The sequence below is a fragment of the Rhipicephalus sanguineus genome, chromosome 1, assembly GCF_013339695.2.
Source record: "Rhipicephalus sanguineus isolate Rsan-2018 chromosome 1, BIME_Rsan_1.4, whole genome shotgun sequence".
Taxonomy (NCBI): Eukaryota; Metazoa; Arthropoda; class Arachnida; order Ixodida; family Ixodidae; genus Rhipicephalus; species Rhipicephalus sanguineus.
This window is the reverse complement of record NC_051176.1, coordinates 84,159,099-84,176,128: the sequence shown is the minus strand read 5'-3', so window position 1 is coordinate 84,176,128 and position 17,030 is coordinate 84,159,099. Positions and strand designations below refer to the sequence as shown.

Below are 17,030 nucleotides of genomic sequence, written 5' to 3'. Positions count from 1 at the left end.
TTAGTACCCGCTATACCTCGCCAAAAACTGGACGGTTGGCGCCGGTAATAAAATGAGTCACGCGAAACCGTAATGGCCCCCCGCCGAAACTCAGCCTTCGATCGTCATTCGTACGCGAGAGCAGTAAAAGACACTGGGGAGTAATAACGAAAGGGGCGAAACGTGCTCCTGGAGCGGGAGTACTGCCCACTTTCACGAAGCCTGCAGTGCGCACCGGCGAAGTTATTGGAAAAACAACGTTTGCTTACTCTAGATATTTCAATTGAGTATAATCATCTATAGGAAACGTTAAGGTGCGAAAGCATAAGGGTGCTGCTGTTCTTTCAATTGATAACAATTATTCAATTCTGTTGGAATTTCTTAGGGAGTGTCCTGTTTTAGTAGTTTTGGGACATCATCTGCATAGAAGCGTTACGTACTTTATTTGTGGTTCAATAAACTGAAGACGAAACGGGGCGCAGAAAATGGGAAAACAGTATCCTCTCCTGAATTCTTCTTCCGTGTCCCGTTTGTATCGCTCTTTTGCTTCCACTAACACACATGCCGACTAGCTGTAACCTATAGTCCGTGTTGTTGCTACCAGGATGCTCGTAGGCACACTGCTGATATTCACTGCTGTTGGAAGTTGTTCAAGGAGGGAAGAAAATGTACAAACAACAAAGGATCAGTGTGGAGACATATTGAATGAACTCCTACCATTCACCGACGTCGCCGTTGTAGCATACACGTGCGTTCGGCGTGATTCGAGTCACCTAACATGAAACATACGACCTTTCATTTCACATTTAGAATCCCTGATGGGTGCTTCAGAAGACGTATCTCTTTTTTTAATCAAAACATCTGTTTAAAAGTACACTTTCTCTCATGTTCTCGCCACAACCCAGCAAAGCCTCAGGTCACGCCTCCACGCACTGATGTGCCGACGCGCTTGGGCGAATGCAAGGTGCGTGGAAAAAAAAAACCACACTCTGCGACGATTTACACATTCCGACCAGGTGGCACAACTGAGAAACCTCCAATACGCCGCGAGTGTTTTCCTTGCGTTCTCTAAAGACTTGAGCGCTTCAGTTTGGCGTTCACTTCTTTCGCTTCATCTCCCACCACGGTGGCAGAACGTAAAATAAACTGGGCACCTCTCGCTCCAACGCGACAACGTGCGCAGCGTCTTCCGCAAAAATACGCGCGAGTTTCGCGACAGCCGGCTGCTCCCGCCTGACGTGAATTTCTGCTTCGCGCCAGAGCGAATTCTGAGGACGGAAACGGGGTGTTTCTGTCGTTTGCATACGGTAAACACCGCAGGCTGAGTGTCTTTGCTGCCGCAAACGTTAGACGCATGTTTATTTTCCTTTTCCGCATTTTCGAACCCCTTCAGCAGTATACTGTTCAAATGCCTTCTATGAAGATTCCCGATGGGCAAATGATTGTCGTCTATAGTTTCTTCTCTCTTTTTTTTTTTCGTTTCTATGCTTCACTCAACAAGCAATACATTTCATCTTTGTTCTATACTGCGAAGGAACGAAAAAAAAAAAAAGACAGGTGTCGCAGTAAGATGCGAGTGCACGCGCGATTGCTAGAGTCGTGGAGTCACCTGCAGACACCGTGACGCCTTCGGCGACGATTTGGGCCTTTGCTAGGCCCAAATCGTCGCCGTGTTTGCTATATATACGCGCATGAGACACGGGCATTAGCAGGAGTTTCGAGCTATGAAAAACAGAACTTGAAGATTCTGCTAGTACGGGGCCACTAATGTCGAAATCCGCGCACCAGCTTCTGCATTTTTAGAGAGCGAGGTAGCCGTGTTTTTTTTTTTTTTCCGATTTCGCTTCCCCTGTGCGCAAGTGACGCACAGAGAGATAATTTCAACTACCGAGCATGTAAGCACTAAGTTTGTTCTTTGTTACGGCAAGTTTACTTATTAACGTGAAGGTTTGGACGAACTGGCACTCCATTGCACAAGATAACAGCGCGAAAAAAATTAAACGAAGGACGAAGCGAGGGGACACAATCACTGGCTCCGCAACCGCGACTCGTGTCACAAGAACTGATGGATCAAGACCTAAACAGAAAACAGGGCCCGTGGCAATAGATATGCAACTTATCAACACGAAGGTTTGGGCGAGATGGTACTCCGCATTATGAGCTATATTGTAAGTGAAACCCCGGTGATACGAATCTCACGGGACCACCAAAAATATTCGTATCATCCGAAATTCGTATCACCAGAAGGCATGGAAAATTAGCATGCGACAAAAGAAAGCTGGCATACATTTTCATTTATTGTTTTTCAGTGATCTGTCCTGGGCCCATCATATTCTCCAACTAACTAATTCCTGCAATCGCCTATTAGGTTATCTACGCCGTAACCTATCATCAGCATCCCCTGCAGTCAAACTACTAGCATATAAAACGTTGATTCGATCCAAACTAGAATATGCCTCTGCTATTTATGACAATCACCAAGTTAATATAAACAATTCCCTTGAATCAGTCCAGAACCGCGCTGCCAGGTTCATTCTTTCCGATTATTCCTACAGATCAAGTGTATCCGCCCTAAAATCCCAGCTCTGCCTCCCCTCACTTTCTTCTCGCCGCAAGACTGCTCGTCTAATATTATTTTTTAGGTTTTTCCATTCGCTGCCTCCAGGAAACCAAATCATCATTCCTGCACATCGTTCCTCTCGCCACTCGCACCAAAATGCTGTATATCTACCACGTGCTCATACGACCACCTACCAACGTTCATTTTTCCTTCATACTGCCGGAGAATGGAATGCCCTTCCATCCGATATCGCCCTCATCACCGACATTGCTCACTTCAAAGCTGCCATTGAAGACCATCTTTCAAGACATGAAACCTAACCAGACTCGCCAGTTTTTTCGTTCGCCCACCCCTCATGTAATGTCCCATGTGGGACCTTTGAGGTATTATGAATAAATGAATAAATGAATAAAAACGTCAGGAAGAACCCTGAATAATTTTCAGTTAGGTTTTTAGATGCCGACAATCATACCAGCACTCGTAAATATACGGCCTGTACGCTCGTATTTAATTAATGAACCAGCTAGGTGCGTTGTGACCCGCGACCGCAGCAGCCCCTTCGAAATTTTAGCATGCTTTTTTGCATGACTAAAGCGAAAGTAACAAAAGAAGTGCTTTGACGCGATGAATCAAGGCCACAAAGTTACAGAACCACGGTCCTGTGTTATGATTTTGTTATCGCGGAGGTGTTGGAGATGTTTTTTGGGAGATTTACGGCCGTGCCCGCACAAGTGCGACCTGAACGGTCGCGCATGTTGACGTTGTGAGGCCTGACTCCTTCGCGAAGACCGTCCTCGCCTTCTTTCGGTCCTCGTCCACCTTTCATAGAATGTCTGATGCACGAGGCAGGCACGTGAAAACACAGCCCGCGTCGACGCGCGAAAAAAAAAACAAAAAAAAACATGGCGCTTATGTCCTCTGTAAGCTAAACGCGAAGGCACACGGAAGCACATAGCCTCAAAGATTCGCGCACACAATCGTGGAGGCTGTGACGCGTCTCTGAAGGTTTATTCTTACCGTAAGAAACGTGTTTTTCTTACACCGTGATTCTCACGATTTTTCTGTGCGGCGCGCATGCCCACGCTTGCGTTCCCGCGCTCGCACGTGCTTGGCGCGTCTTCCGCGACAGCGCGGACAGCACCTCTTCGTACCTGGGCGGTAGCGTACGTTCGTATCAAACGTCGCTGGGTGAAAATCAGTTCGCAGCAACCGTACTCCATTACATTGCAGGCCAATGGGCCTTGGCCGGGACCAACGCAAAATTCGTATCACCCCGAAATTCGTATGAGCCGTGATCGTATCACCGAGGTTTCACTATATGGTTTCACCAGTTCGTGATCCTGAATTCAGTGTTACCGGCTGCATAACTGCGATCCTCTAAGATAGGCTTCGGTTTCTTTCTTTGGATTCCTCGTTTTGCCTCGTTTTGTCAGTCACTCACCGCGGTAGGAGTTTTCGCCGAAGTTGGTAATTTCTTGCCGGCAGCAATTGCAGCGAAAAGGAGCGCGAAATGCATCGGCATGCTGCCCAAGCTCTGCTCTAGCGGGCGCCTGGCGCCATCGTTTGATTCTTACGTACACTATAGCGCTATACGACGTTGGCGCGAAAGCTTGAATGTAGGACGAACAAAGCGTGCATCTTCATACACATGTGACCTAATATCGTTATTATCAAGCAACGCCCGCCAGGGGGTGGGAGGAGAAAATGTAGCCTGCTTTCCAGAGGCTGGCTGTGCACCTTGGTAACATTATTTCCAGACATATCGGAATGTGGCGCATTAGACCCAAAGCAACTGCTGTGTGTGGCTCCATAAACATACAACATCCGCATCATCGTCATCATTAATAAGTCAGGACCTTCACTTACTGTCTTTTATTTTCACTTAAGACGTGCTTCCACGCAATGCATTTCCCCGATCATTTCGTTGTTTGTCAACGCTCCTTGCCAATGTGTAACAATGTGGTGGTTGTCTGTGCAGGTGCAATTACTCTCAGCTGACCGGTGGGCAAGCAAGAAGAAAACGGCTGCTGCGAGTTCCGGCAATTTCGGCAAATGGTAGCGCGCGTCCTTCAGCTTTTTATCATTCTACCTATAGCTTCCGGGATGGATTTGAACCGCGCATTGCTTGCCCCCGCAGGCGCCGCCGTATAACTGGTAGTCCAGTTTCTCTTAATTGTTACACCAACAGCAATGATTAGGAGGCTGGCACATCCTTAGATTAGCGCCACTCTGCATCCCTCCGTAAAATATTGTTGCGGGCGCGGTTAGCGCTGAAAGTAAAACAAAAAATTTTCGAAGAATGAAAATTATTGCGCCAATACAAGACGTTGGCGCGACATATGTGACAAAATGTTTCAAACACAGACGCGTGGAACAGGTTCCTTATTAAAGGGGCACTAAAGTCAAACAACAAATTACGCTAGAGTGAAAGGTTAAGACATGAGAATGACTAAAACGCCATATTATGTGCAGCAGCGCATGAGTGATCGAGAAATTAAGATAAACGTAGGACACGGTTTGCGCCACCAGTGGTACGTTCTCGTACTAACCCGATGTGACGTAGCAAGGCCTCAGTATATAATCGCTAGTACTCTTAACTATCCATAATAAAAAAAAGACCACTGTAGTGAATCAAAAGACGGTGTAAAATGTAACGTGTGCTTTTCTCTTCGATTTATAGAAAAATGAACTTCCTGACGTTGCCCTCGACGACGCGGGTGGTCGAAATGTTTCGTTTTCGCAGGGCTCTGCTCCGCTGGCGTAGTCGCGTCTGCAGGGTAGTTTCATTAGTGCATAGTACTGCGCGGGCTTTGCTGCCTTGCGAATCTCGCTCTAACCGCAATTTAGAGAAAATGTGGCGTCCATATAATGTCTTCGTATGCGCGAATTGTGTACGCCACTTGACCATGAGCAGCTGCCGCAACGAAATCAATGACTTCCCAATGGGCGCTATGGAGGGAATTCATACGCTCAAAATGCCCGAAAGTGCCGCACTTTTGCGAGAGTGGGATGAACAACAACAACCAAAAAATCTACTCGTGCTCGCTGCATGTTCGTACAAAGGATTGTGAAACCAACCGTAACGTAAGCAAGTCGTTTAACGCGCCCTTCAAAGTACTGCTTCCCCGCAGCGCTGTTCCGTCGGCCTGGTCAGGATGCTGCATGTCCATGTAAGGGAAATGGAACAATAAAGAAATCGTTTCAAGGTTGTAAAAAGTAAAACTGTAGTAATAGGAAGGGCTACATATCCCTCTCCGCGCCTCGAAGCCAAATGAGTCGTCTGGCACCTGCTGCACGACACCTCGGAGGGGGTGAACATTGGTCTGACGTGGATCACACAAAAGAAGGATGCCCGCAAAGATTTCACGGTATACATGGGTTGATCGTGTCGCATTTCGGCGGCGCGGCGCACCAGCGTTGAAAACAGAGGACCGCCGAACGGCGCCAGCACAAACGCAAACACATATAGGGCGGCCGTGCTCCAGCACTGACGCCCGGATCGCAAATAGCTTCCCGACACTGCACAGCAGTGTTCGAGTATCCAGCGCTTCGTTGGAATTATTCCATCTGAGAAAAATATCGAATCACAATGCAAGCAGCAACGGCCAGCAGAGTATACGAAAACAAGCATAACAGGAATGCGGGCGTTTTCGGTGGAGGCGCAATGTTGCCAGACAACGGAAACTACTGGCTTAGCGCCCGCTAACGGCGGCGTTGAAAGGCTGCTTGCGTCACGGGTTCTTGAGAGGCGGGCGATTTCAATTGCGCTAACGGTGCGCGGACTACTAAAACGGGATATTCTTTCAAACTAAGCACTACGACGTTTCTGGAATAGTATTTTAAATGTCCACACCGAGTTGATATTTGCCTTTAGTGTCCATTTAAGTAGCCAGAAGAGGGGCTTTGTTAAGTGGTGTAAAGGAAATATTCAGAATACAGTTGCTTCTCCCATCCACACTTTGCCGTGAGGAAATATTAATGGCTCCTTATATACGCAAGATAAGGAAGTGGCCTAAGAAAAGGAAGGCTCCAGAATGTTTAGTATGACAGCGTTTCTCGTCACAGTCCAATAGAAAAAGTCTAAAAGTGAAAAAACCCAGCAGCCGTCTCAACTGCTTGCATAAGCCGAATAGGATCGGATAGGCTGGATCAATTGATTTCAGCCTACCTACTAAGACCGCTGCAACCTAAATTTGTCGGGTGTTCCGTAACCAATTCAAGCGAAAATCCGTCTCTAATGACGTTAACTCACATTCTAATAAACATTGGAAACGCCTTTCTTGGAAAGATCATTCGTACCACAGGAATTCGGAAAGCACGCCGAAGGAAAAACAAAAACAAAACAAAGCTTTTTAGGGGCTAACAGCGGGGATGTGCCGTCACCGACCAATACTAATATAACAGATAATGGTTGTTTATTTTGTGCAGTGTATCTTTTTATAATTATTAGGATGGATTGCTACGGTGAACCTTGACTTTTTTTTTCCAGCGCGCTTTTTTTTTTCTTAATAGTACCTGTCCTCTCCACACTGAATAGCGCTTCGATCGCACCTACCTTAAACACCCGTCTTCGTATGGTTCACAATCGGTTCTTGGCCGCTATTCGTTCAGAGGTTCGCGCTCATGCAGTACGACCATTTACCTTGGTACGACCTTGGATCGATCTCGCACTCAGCAGCGGTCGACAAGCAACGTTTCGCTGAACCAGCTGGTGAGTACCGCCTACCACACAGGCACGTTTTTCTTGTATCTTAGGTGAAATTATGCTGTGAGTTTGCAGTTATCACACATATGCCACGACAGGCTGACGGAACGTCAGCCCAACGTTCTGTGGTAAATGCACCCGTTAAGGTAGTACAAACCATACAGAGAGGCGCACCCGCTAAATTACTGCACACGTACGGGCTGTCGCTCTGCCGGTTAACTCACACAAATTTACACATAAGAATGGGCGTTGCTATCATCGCATCTTGAGGCCACGTTATATTTTTTTTTCTGGAACGCTAAACCTTTACTGGTCTGTTGCAGGTATTGCGATAATGTAGTTCTTAGTATCCCGTGTACGAATGCTGGTGGCTCATGCGCAAACGAGAAACGGAGACACCTTGAACATGGTGAACATAGCGCACCTGTACTGTTCGGTCACTTCATCCGTTGTTTGCGCTGTTCATGTCGATCGAGCAGTTCACCCTATAGGTTCACGTGTACTAACTACGCCAGCTAAGCACCCTTTTCATTTTAAGATCACACGCGTACGCATCACTTTTCCAGCAACTCGGGTGCGAAACTGCCGCAACCAAAGCAAGGCGCACGATCGCGATGCTAGGCATATTGTTGGTTGATTCCGGTTCAGGAGGTTGGCTATGGGGTGCGCCACGCTATACGCAAGACCCAGTAATTCTTACACAAGGCTAGCGCCATCGCCAATGCGCTCGAGAGGATGAATTCACTTTGCTACATAACGTTTTCTTTGGGGTTCAACAGCGTCGCTGGCCAACCATATCAGCCGGGAATAGTACCCATAGGTTTTCATTTTAGTGTCGCTAACACATGCCTACCTTACACTAGCTGTAGGTTTTGCCCACGATTGACGAACAAATAATTTGCGGGAACAGGACTAAGCAGGCCCTTTGGCGTATGCCAACCTAGGACAGAAATAGGATAACTGATTAATAAACCTGCACTGGCATAAATCGGCTAAGGTGTCTTTCAAGTCGCGGTATCTAACTTGATGTTTTCTTACATGCGCATATGCACCAAAAGCCATCATGGTTGATTCTAAGAGCTCTGATCACAATGCCATGAACAGAGTAACAACGTCAGAATGATTTGTTGAGGTTCAGCGACGTCGCAACTGAGGCGTGGGCGCGTATCGCACATGCGAGTCCAAATGTTCTTAAGGTGAAAGCCTTAGGTGTCTATGATTCACACTCGTTTGACGTCCAAAAATATGAGCGAAGAAATAGAAAAGTGTGTGAGCGCTCGAGCTGCGCGTCTACTTCGTCCCTTTTCAACGGTGAAACGCGTACACAAAACCGGTCCTGCGGTGATGGCCCTGCCATGCATGCACGATCTAGACGGGGGGAGACACGCGAGTCGCGTTCGCTTATTGCCGGGGCCGGGCCCAATTTGACTGCTGCTGCTGGCTATGCTGTGGGTTCATGCGCTGCCTTACGCATTTCGAAAGTTCCATTGCGCGGTGCCTATGCGTCGCTCCGTGGGCTGATAGCTTCATTCCACATCGCTGTGGGTCCATCTAGGCTTTAGCCTTCACATTCTTAGAAAGTTCTAAGCTTCCCCCGTGATTATTTCTCCTCCCGTTTTCAATATGTTTATCATTCGTTTATTCTAGTTCAGTAAATGTAAGTACCTTCTCCGATCGATGTTTTGCATAGTTCTCATCATAGGCATGCGCACGAGGGGGGGGGGGGTTGCCCCCCCCTAATCACCAAAGAGGGGGGGGGGAGGTCAGGTCTGCCCCATACATTGACTTAATAGGGAGAGGAGGGGGGGGCGCCGCGATGAACATTCGCCCCCCCCCCCTGAAGTGGGACCCTGCAGACGCCTATGATTCTCATTATCTGTTGGCTTCATATTACGACACATATGGTGTGCGCCTGTGCGTGCAAGTTACAACGCAACTGCCTAGTCATGTCTTCATTATCCAGCTTGCTTGCATTGTTAGGGATCGATAAGCATGCGCGCAAGATGAGTAATAATGCACGTTCGCTCACTATATTCTGCTTATTAATATGGTAACGTGAAGACAACGAACAAGTGTAAATAAACTAGAAACAATGAAATCAAGCAATATTATCGTAGAAATAAACGTTGTCGAAATACATGGAAATAAAACAGCCGGCCCAGGAACGGGTGCTGTCTCTGTGTCTGATTTCATTACAATGGCGCAACCACTCAACGAACCTCTGCGCGACGACCTGCATTCAGAAATCGATCAAGCCTTTCATATCAAGAAAAATACTAACACGTTCATCAGCGAGCCCTCAGTCGCGCCCCTAGAGAAAGAGTTAGTATTTATGTCAAATTAAATTTGTCATATCTTGACTCGTGGCACACCTTTGTTGTAATTGCATCAGTATGACCAAGTGACAGTTCATGTTTTTGTTTTGTTTTTTCAGTTCTTATTTTGGTATATATTTTCTGATGCGATCAACTTGCGCCAGTTGTTCGTCAGCGCTTGTGTTGTGTGTTCCCTCTACTTAGTACCGTTTTTAATAATATCTGGGGTTTACCGTCCCGAAACCACAATATGATTACGAGAAACACCGAAGTGGAGGGCTCCGGAAATTTCGACCACCTGGGGTTCTTTAACGTGCACCACGGGCCTCTAACATTTTCGCCTCCATCGAAAATGCAGCCGCCGCGGCCGGGATTTGATCACGCGACCTTCGGGTCAGTAGTCGAGCGCCATAACCACTAGACCACCGTGGCGGGGCTAGTGCCGTTTTTGCGCTGTTTCCACGCAGCATTCCAAGTCGCTCAAGTGGGATTGTCTTGTTTGTTACTTCAACCTCTTCGCAGAGAGCTGCTCGACTGTAGAACTGAAGGTCGCGGGATCAAATTCCGGCCGCTGTGGCCACCTTTCGAGGTAGGCAAAAATGCTAGAGGCCTGTGTGCTAAGATTTGGGTGCGCGTTAAAGAACCCCAGTAGGTGGAAATTTCCGGAGCCCTCCAGTACGGCGTCCCGCATAGTCAATCGTGGTTTTGGGGCGTAAAACCCCAACAATTATTATCCGGAGAGAGCGGCGTTTTGTCGCTACGGTTTGAACGTTCGAAACACACACCTCTCCAAACGTATCTTTCCGCCGTTATCGCAGTTCTTTATAGCGGACATGCAGAATGTATGTGTATTGACAGGTGCGCAAAACACAAACGGAGGCTCATGCGAAACGTCGTCTATCGACAACAGCCGATTGCTTCGTCATTAGACGTAAGAATGCGCTCGGGCACACTCGTGCACATCCCGCAATAATTGCTACCCGTTCGTGGCATAGCGCGCACATCAAGGCATAGCGTAGCTAGCAATATGTAAGAGCGTACGGCCAAATACGTCTACTTTTATAGCTCTCCGAGTTCAGCACCTTCTCACTCCAGTCTGTCAGAACGCCTCTGCACTTTTCTTGACTTCAGAACACATGTGCCCTCACGCCTTAAATGGTGAGGGGGCAGGGTGGAGGATTTTAGGATGAGAATGAGGAAGGGCGTTCAACCCCCACCCCGCCCCCAGAAAAAAAAAAAAGCCAGCAGGCTGAAGGAATACACGGTCAGGCGCTCTTGTTCTACGTTCTTAGCTTTAAGACTAGTGATGTTAAGGCTGCAGGCTACCATAGTCAAGACAATTGAATACACTAAGCGTACCAAAATGGCGTAAAGCTGAGGTCACTAAGAGTCACAAATGCACATAAATTTTAATCAGAACCTCGTTGCATTGAGTCGCACCGTATAAGAAAGGTCAAATGAATAACTAATAATCAACGAATTAAAAGTTATTGTCTTTTTTTCATTGCTTCACTCTATAACGTGCTTCCTATTTAGGAACTCATTTTTATTCATTTTTTTCTGATGGATCGTATTTCGACGCGACGGTAAAAAAAATGACAAAATGAAATGGTAAAAGCGCGGTGTGCGTATCTCTAGAATGCTTGGGTGTTATAAAAATTTATCCACAACTCTGTAACTGCCGCTTAAGCACTCAGTATTGGTTACGTCATTCGTGCCAGCTTCTAATGTTTGGCTCAAATGACGTTCGAACTGACACTAAGGAGTGTTGTTTCCGCAGAGGTGTAAAATATGCATGGTTGCATGGCAAGGAATGCTATAGCGATGTTAGAAAGTTTCTACGAGATTAATTTCTGCCCTCACTCTGCGAGTACATTTGCCGTGTATCACTTAAAGCGCAGCTTTAATAGTGGCCGCCATTAGTGGCACGGCAGCCCGCTGTATGTTAGGAGACAGATTTGGCGGCACGGCATAATTAACCAGCGTGAAAATGAATCCCGTACCCGCTTCTTTATTACTAATCTGTGTAGAGAGAGCAACGATTGCTAACGTCTTTACTTTGCTCTTTTCTAGCATCATGAGCACTACGGCACCGAACTTGTGGAGTTACTGCTCCTCATTGAGTAGCCTCTGCCCCAAACACGTGCCTGTCGCCAAGATCTACGCCGAGCTGCGGTGGCCGACTACCCGCTTCACTGGGAGGAGCGTGGACCACAAACTAGGCTGCACGCAAGGTCTGGGACCATGTGCTGACAGCGTCTGTCACGTTGTCCGACAACTGTCAACGTGGAACGAATTCCTCGTCTTCATAGGTGTGGAACTGTGCGAGGGTCCTCCCGGGCAGCTGTCGTTACAATGCCTACATGGCATGTGTGGCTATACTTGCTCGACAGCGCGCGAACGCCACGCGACTATATTAGTCCATTGGCTCCTCACTGTTCACCGGTGTGTCACCCGCGTTGAACTTGCCGAGAGCGTCATCCCCAATTTCAGTACGTACTTGTCACTGTACTGCGACGCCCTTCTACGCAATGTCAGCATCAAGTTTCTGAAAGTCTCTAGCTGCAGTCGCGCTGTATCTAGGTCCCTCTTCAACTCTGTCGTCAGCATGCGACGCCTGGAATCACTTGAGTGTGATGTACTCGACCTCTCGTCGCCAGGCTTAAAAGCGTTCCTCAACTCAAACGCAACTCTGAAGGAGCTCTCTCTGACGAAAGCTATTTCACGTACAGATAACTATTCAGTGCTTCTAAATTCACTGCGCATGGAAAGCACATTAGTAAGGCTTTCAATTTATAGTGAATGTCTTGATTTGGATACCGAGGACGCGTTTGGCGACTACATGGAGCGAACTGCGACGCTTCGCCACATCAAGATAACAAGTTCATCTCATTACATACCGCGCTCACTGGTGCCAGTATTTCAGGCTTTATCGAAAAACAGAAGCGTCCTAAGCCTTGACCTCGATAAATTTATTCTAGCCCTTGATGAGGGGTGGTCTTTTGCTGAATTAATCAGTGCGAATCGTACTTTGAAGATAGTAAATTTCAACAAATGCCTGTGGCGATCTGTAGTGCATCCCCATCAATATTATCCAGCAACTACACCACCAGCTGCCGTAGGCTATGCAGACCATCAGACAAGGCGCATTGCCCCTCTTCTTCGTGCTTTTGGACCTGAATCCGCTTTGGAGGAAATCACGCTCGACTTTAGCAGTTTTGAAGCTAAGGAAGTGAAGTCTTTGCTCAAAGCCCTTTCTTTAAATGCAACTCTGAGGAAAGTGAACGTAGAAAAGTTGTCAGTCAGCAGTGCAAGACGTCTGTGCGATGCGATCCGAGAGACGGGCACCGCAGGCAGGGTGCACTTTGGCTTTGTCGACGTGAGGGGAATGGATCTCGCTTGCCTGAAAGAGTCGTTCGCAGAATTCACGAAAGTATCCTTCAGTGATACAGGCTGCCATGGCACGAGGACTACACTGGAGTGCCTGACAGTTCTGACGACGTGCACTCACCTGAAAGTTCTCAATTTGGACATTAGGACAGTCGTGTGCAGTGCAGAAGCGAGTGTTCTCTCCGCATACCTAGAACAAAGCCACGCTATCAGAGAATTTTACATGTCCTTCGACATTTCGCACCGTGCGTTGCAAAAAGTTCTACAAGGCATGTCCAAGAACAAGAGCTTGGAGAAGTTGCGCGTCGCAAAGATGACCCTGGACGAAGTCAGTGCGGCCATACTTGCGAGCATTGTCAGCGATAGCGAAACTATCTGGCACTTTGAGTACCAAGCTTCTAGCCGCATTTCGTGTCGCTTTCTTCTAATAAACCTTGCGAGGTGCCTTGTCTCCAACACTAGCTTGGTGTCTCTGAATGTCACCGAATACCCAGAACTAATGAAGTATGCAGCCGCTGCGAAGAACTTCGTGAGACGCAACCTGGGTTTAGTCGAGTGCGCCGCGCACTTTGTTGTCAGCACCAGGAGCAAACACTGCGCGGAGGCCTTCGAACGTGTCGCCTCAAGCGCTAGAGTAGTCGCCAGAGTTCAAGAGCTGGCTGGAGAGTCTTCCGTTGATCGAGCAAAGCTGATAAGAAAGGCCTCGCAGTGGCTACTTGGAACTGCATGTTTTATGAAGGTCACAGGCGTCGTCAAGAATGACTTGTCATGGGACGAGAGCGTAGAATATCGGGAGCGCCTGGAAAGCCTGAACATAGATTGCTGGCTGCACGTGAGAAAGTTTATCAAGGTTCGCGACGTACTGCACTGGACGCCCCCAACTTTCACGCGACGCAGGAGGCGAGCCACTTTAGGCGCACGTCGGTTCAAGCGGCCTCGTCTGCAATAGTGACGGCATCTCTGGCCAAATCGGCAACAGTTTCATGGACGTTCCCTGAACGATAGACTTTTTATTCAACAGCTTGTGACTCGCGCCTTTGCCTTTGGCGTACTCTTGTATTTTAATGTGCTTCCAGCCGGGAAAAGTTTTTGTGCGTTGTATTGTTTATTAATTGACAAGGCCCAATAAAATGTACTGCTTCTTTTGTAATGCATAACTGAGATTAAATCTACATAGAATCGCAAGTAAGAAGTTCCAGATATGATACGCGTATTTCACCGAGGCGCTTTTCTGCTAACTGCACCATGTAATCGCAAGTGCCGCATATGTGCATAAAAACAGATATATCCAACCATAAATGAGTGCTGTTGTCATAGAGCGTCAAGCTTTTTGGGTCTTATTCAGGCACGCTCAGGGGTTTCCCCCGGAATTGAAATTAGAGGGGGGGGGGGCATTGAGATTAAAGAGGCTAGGGGTGGTAGTCATAATTTTTATTTTTTTGTGTCCTTGACTCTAACACTCGTGAACACAACCAAATGAATGCAACCGGCAATTAGGCAAAGGAAAAGATCGAGGACATTGTCTTTGACTGTAGAATAGTAATTATGACGCAACTTCAAGTGAGTTAGTGGACCAAAACGCGCCCTTTCCGTTGGTGGGATCTGAACCCACAACCTTCGAATTACGCATCTGATGCTCTACCAATTGATCTACGACGGAAGGTGCTTCGCCGTCCACTTCACATGGGTGCATTTCGTGTGGTGATAGCGGCGATCGTTAATGCTGCTAATAGTGAGCATTTACTCTCCGGTATACATTCTAAAAAAATGCAGTCGAGCACAATAACCATTAGACCACCGTGGCGGGTACTCTAAAGAACACCTTTGCAACAGTATATAGCAGAGGCGCCAGTCAATGGAGACCGAAAAGTGTTCCACCACCCTCCAAGGCAGCATACCTTGGCAAACTTCATTGGCTGCTGCATTTATTTTCAATGCGTGTAGGATAACGCTGGATCGACTTTTGACAAAACAAGCTTCATTATTTGGATCGCATCTCTGACAGATTTATTTTTCGTGCAATGGGAAGCCTACCCCTCTGGTATGCAGTGTTAACACAGATTCAGCCAATGTAGGCACGGGCTTTTATTACAACACACGCTGAATATCCTAAATTGGCAGTAAAAAACGCCGCCACCTTCTTGAAGCGCAAGTTTGATGCCTTTTTTGCTTCGCATCTCGCCGTGAACCCACAATCTATGCGGAACGTGAGCGCATGCGCTCCGCTGCTCGGCACAGAGCCAGCGAAGACGACGCCTATGCCTGGAAGCAGCTGGTCAATGCAGACACTGATAAAGGAGTGCGTCTGTTATCGCTGTATTTGCACGTCGTTGCCGGAGTGATAATTACATTTTGTTGTATACTAAAATTGCCGTAACGCCTCCTCGCAAATATTTGTTCGCCGCCGCAGTTTTTAGCGTAGTTATCTAGGGGAGGGTGTTGTCGCATCGCCATTTCAGTCAAGGCAGTCCTTACTTTGAATGTCTTGCGCCGACTTCTCACCAAATGCTAGGCGTCAATGTTTGCAAGGCCCGTGCGCCTATCGGTGGCATCACGAAGCTGAGACTTTCTTCGCGCCATTTTTTCGGAGCTTCTTGGCGTTCCGCAGCAGCAGCGGCGGCAAAGAGCGCGTTGTGAGGAAATGCAGCTTCTCGCTATCACACCTTGTGCCAGCAGTGTGTTCCTTCTTCAGCGTCGCTGTTCTCGTCGAGTGCGCATGAAAGCAGCCGTGGTCTGTACGGCGGCGTCTGCGAGGCGTATCCTGTGGGAATCGATTGCCAAAGTTTCGGGTGCGCGCCTTCTTCGTATTCGGAAGCTCCTCGATTATTTAAGGCAGAAACGGAAGGCAGCCAGCGTTACGTAAAACACCTTCGAGACTTTCGAGACAAGGAGCTGGAGCCTACCACGCGACCAGTGCCATGTTCACGGTTCATTGTGGCAACCTCTATGACTTGCGGGCCCAACATCATCGCCGATATGGTAGCACTTGCACAGTTGAAGCAGTGGCCGCAGCAGCTGATGTTCCACACATGTCGTGACGGAAATTATTGCAACGTAGGGAACGCCGAGACCATCGTCGGCAGTGATGACCTTCTTTCGGCAATTGTGAACGCAAGGTATGCTTTTTATTAGCCTCAGATGGCCGAGCAGCTGTTTCTATCGTCACCGTGTTTATGCTTAAGCACAGGGCGCTTCGCTCTGTCAGAGTCGATTTCTGAAAGTCTTCCAGATGCATTCGATCACAGCCGCGCATTTCTTGCAAATAACGGTGTCCTTCACGCTAGTTTTACGGCGTAAAGACAATTTGGCAAAATATTCTATGAATGCGCTAGAAAGCTATTTTTTAAGCAAAAGCTCCTATCAAGACGTTCCGCCATTTCCTGAGAGCCAAATGACACGTCGTAATTCGCGTCAACGCGCTTTTTTTCAACCCTGATAGAAGTTAAGCGACTGAGCAGTGGGCATGAGCGCGTTCTGAGGCCCCGTTATGGAAATCCCATGAAACACAAGTGTAAGCACGCGTCAGGTGGCCGCGAAGAGCTCAGATATCACCGATAGTGGGAGTTGTCTGGTTTTAAAACTTAGTTGTGCATATCGACCGCTGTCCGGAAGAGGACGCACGCTTTCTTCTGCAATTTATCTATTCGGCATAAAGTTTTGATGAGGTTAACGAGAATTGAATAAAAAATGGGCTAAAGCGAAAAAAAAAAATTATGCACACGAACTATAAGGTGACCATAGAGCACTGGAATGACTTCCTAGATTGCTTATCGAATGGCTTGATCCGAAGAGTTGCATCACTTCCTTATGTTGTTCGCCTTCCCCTGCTCTAATTATGAGTGTTGTCATTGGGCCAACTACGGATTATCATCTCGCATGGCAGAAAGAAATGGCCCAATGAAGAAAATAAGGAAACAAAGTGGAGTGCGATATAAAACCACACAATGCCACTATCCGTCGATCTCTTATCCAAGCTGTGGTTGAACGCCCTCTCGCTAGGTTAGGATAAGCCTTTTTGATCATACGTACACTCTCCGCTTCTAGTTACCGCTACATTGACGTACGACTCCAGGGGATGAAG

General features: G+C 47.6%; 1 protein-coding gene across 1 annotated transcript; it reads left to right on the top strand.

Annotated features, from left to right (window-relative positions):
• The first annotated feature begins 7,193 nt into the window (after positions 1-7,193).
• LOC119393502 (uncharacterized) lies at positions 7,194-14,094 on the top strand. Its single transcript, XM_037660564.2, has 3 exons — positions 7,194-7,250; positions 10,027-10,148; positions 11,633-14,094. The coding sequence occupies exon 3, from the start codon at positions 11,637-11,639 to the stop codon at positions 13,896-13,898; it is 2,262 nt and encodes a 753-aa protein (XP_037516492.1). The 5' UTR covers positions 7,194-7,250; positions 10,027-10,148; positions 11,633-11,636; the 3' UTR covers positions 13,899-14,094.
• The last annotated feature ends 2,936 nt before the right edge of the window (positions 14,095-17,030 follow it).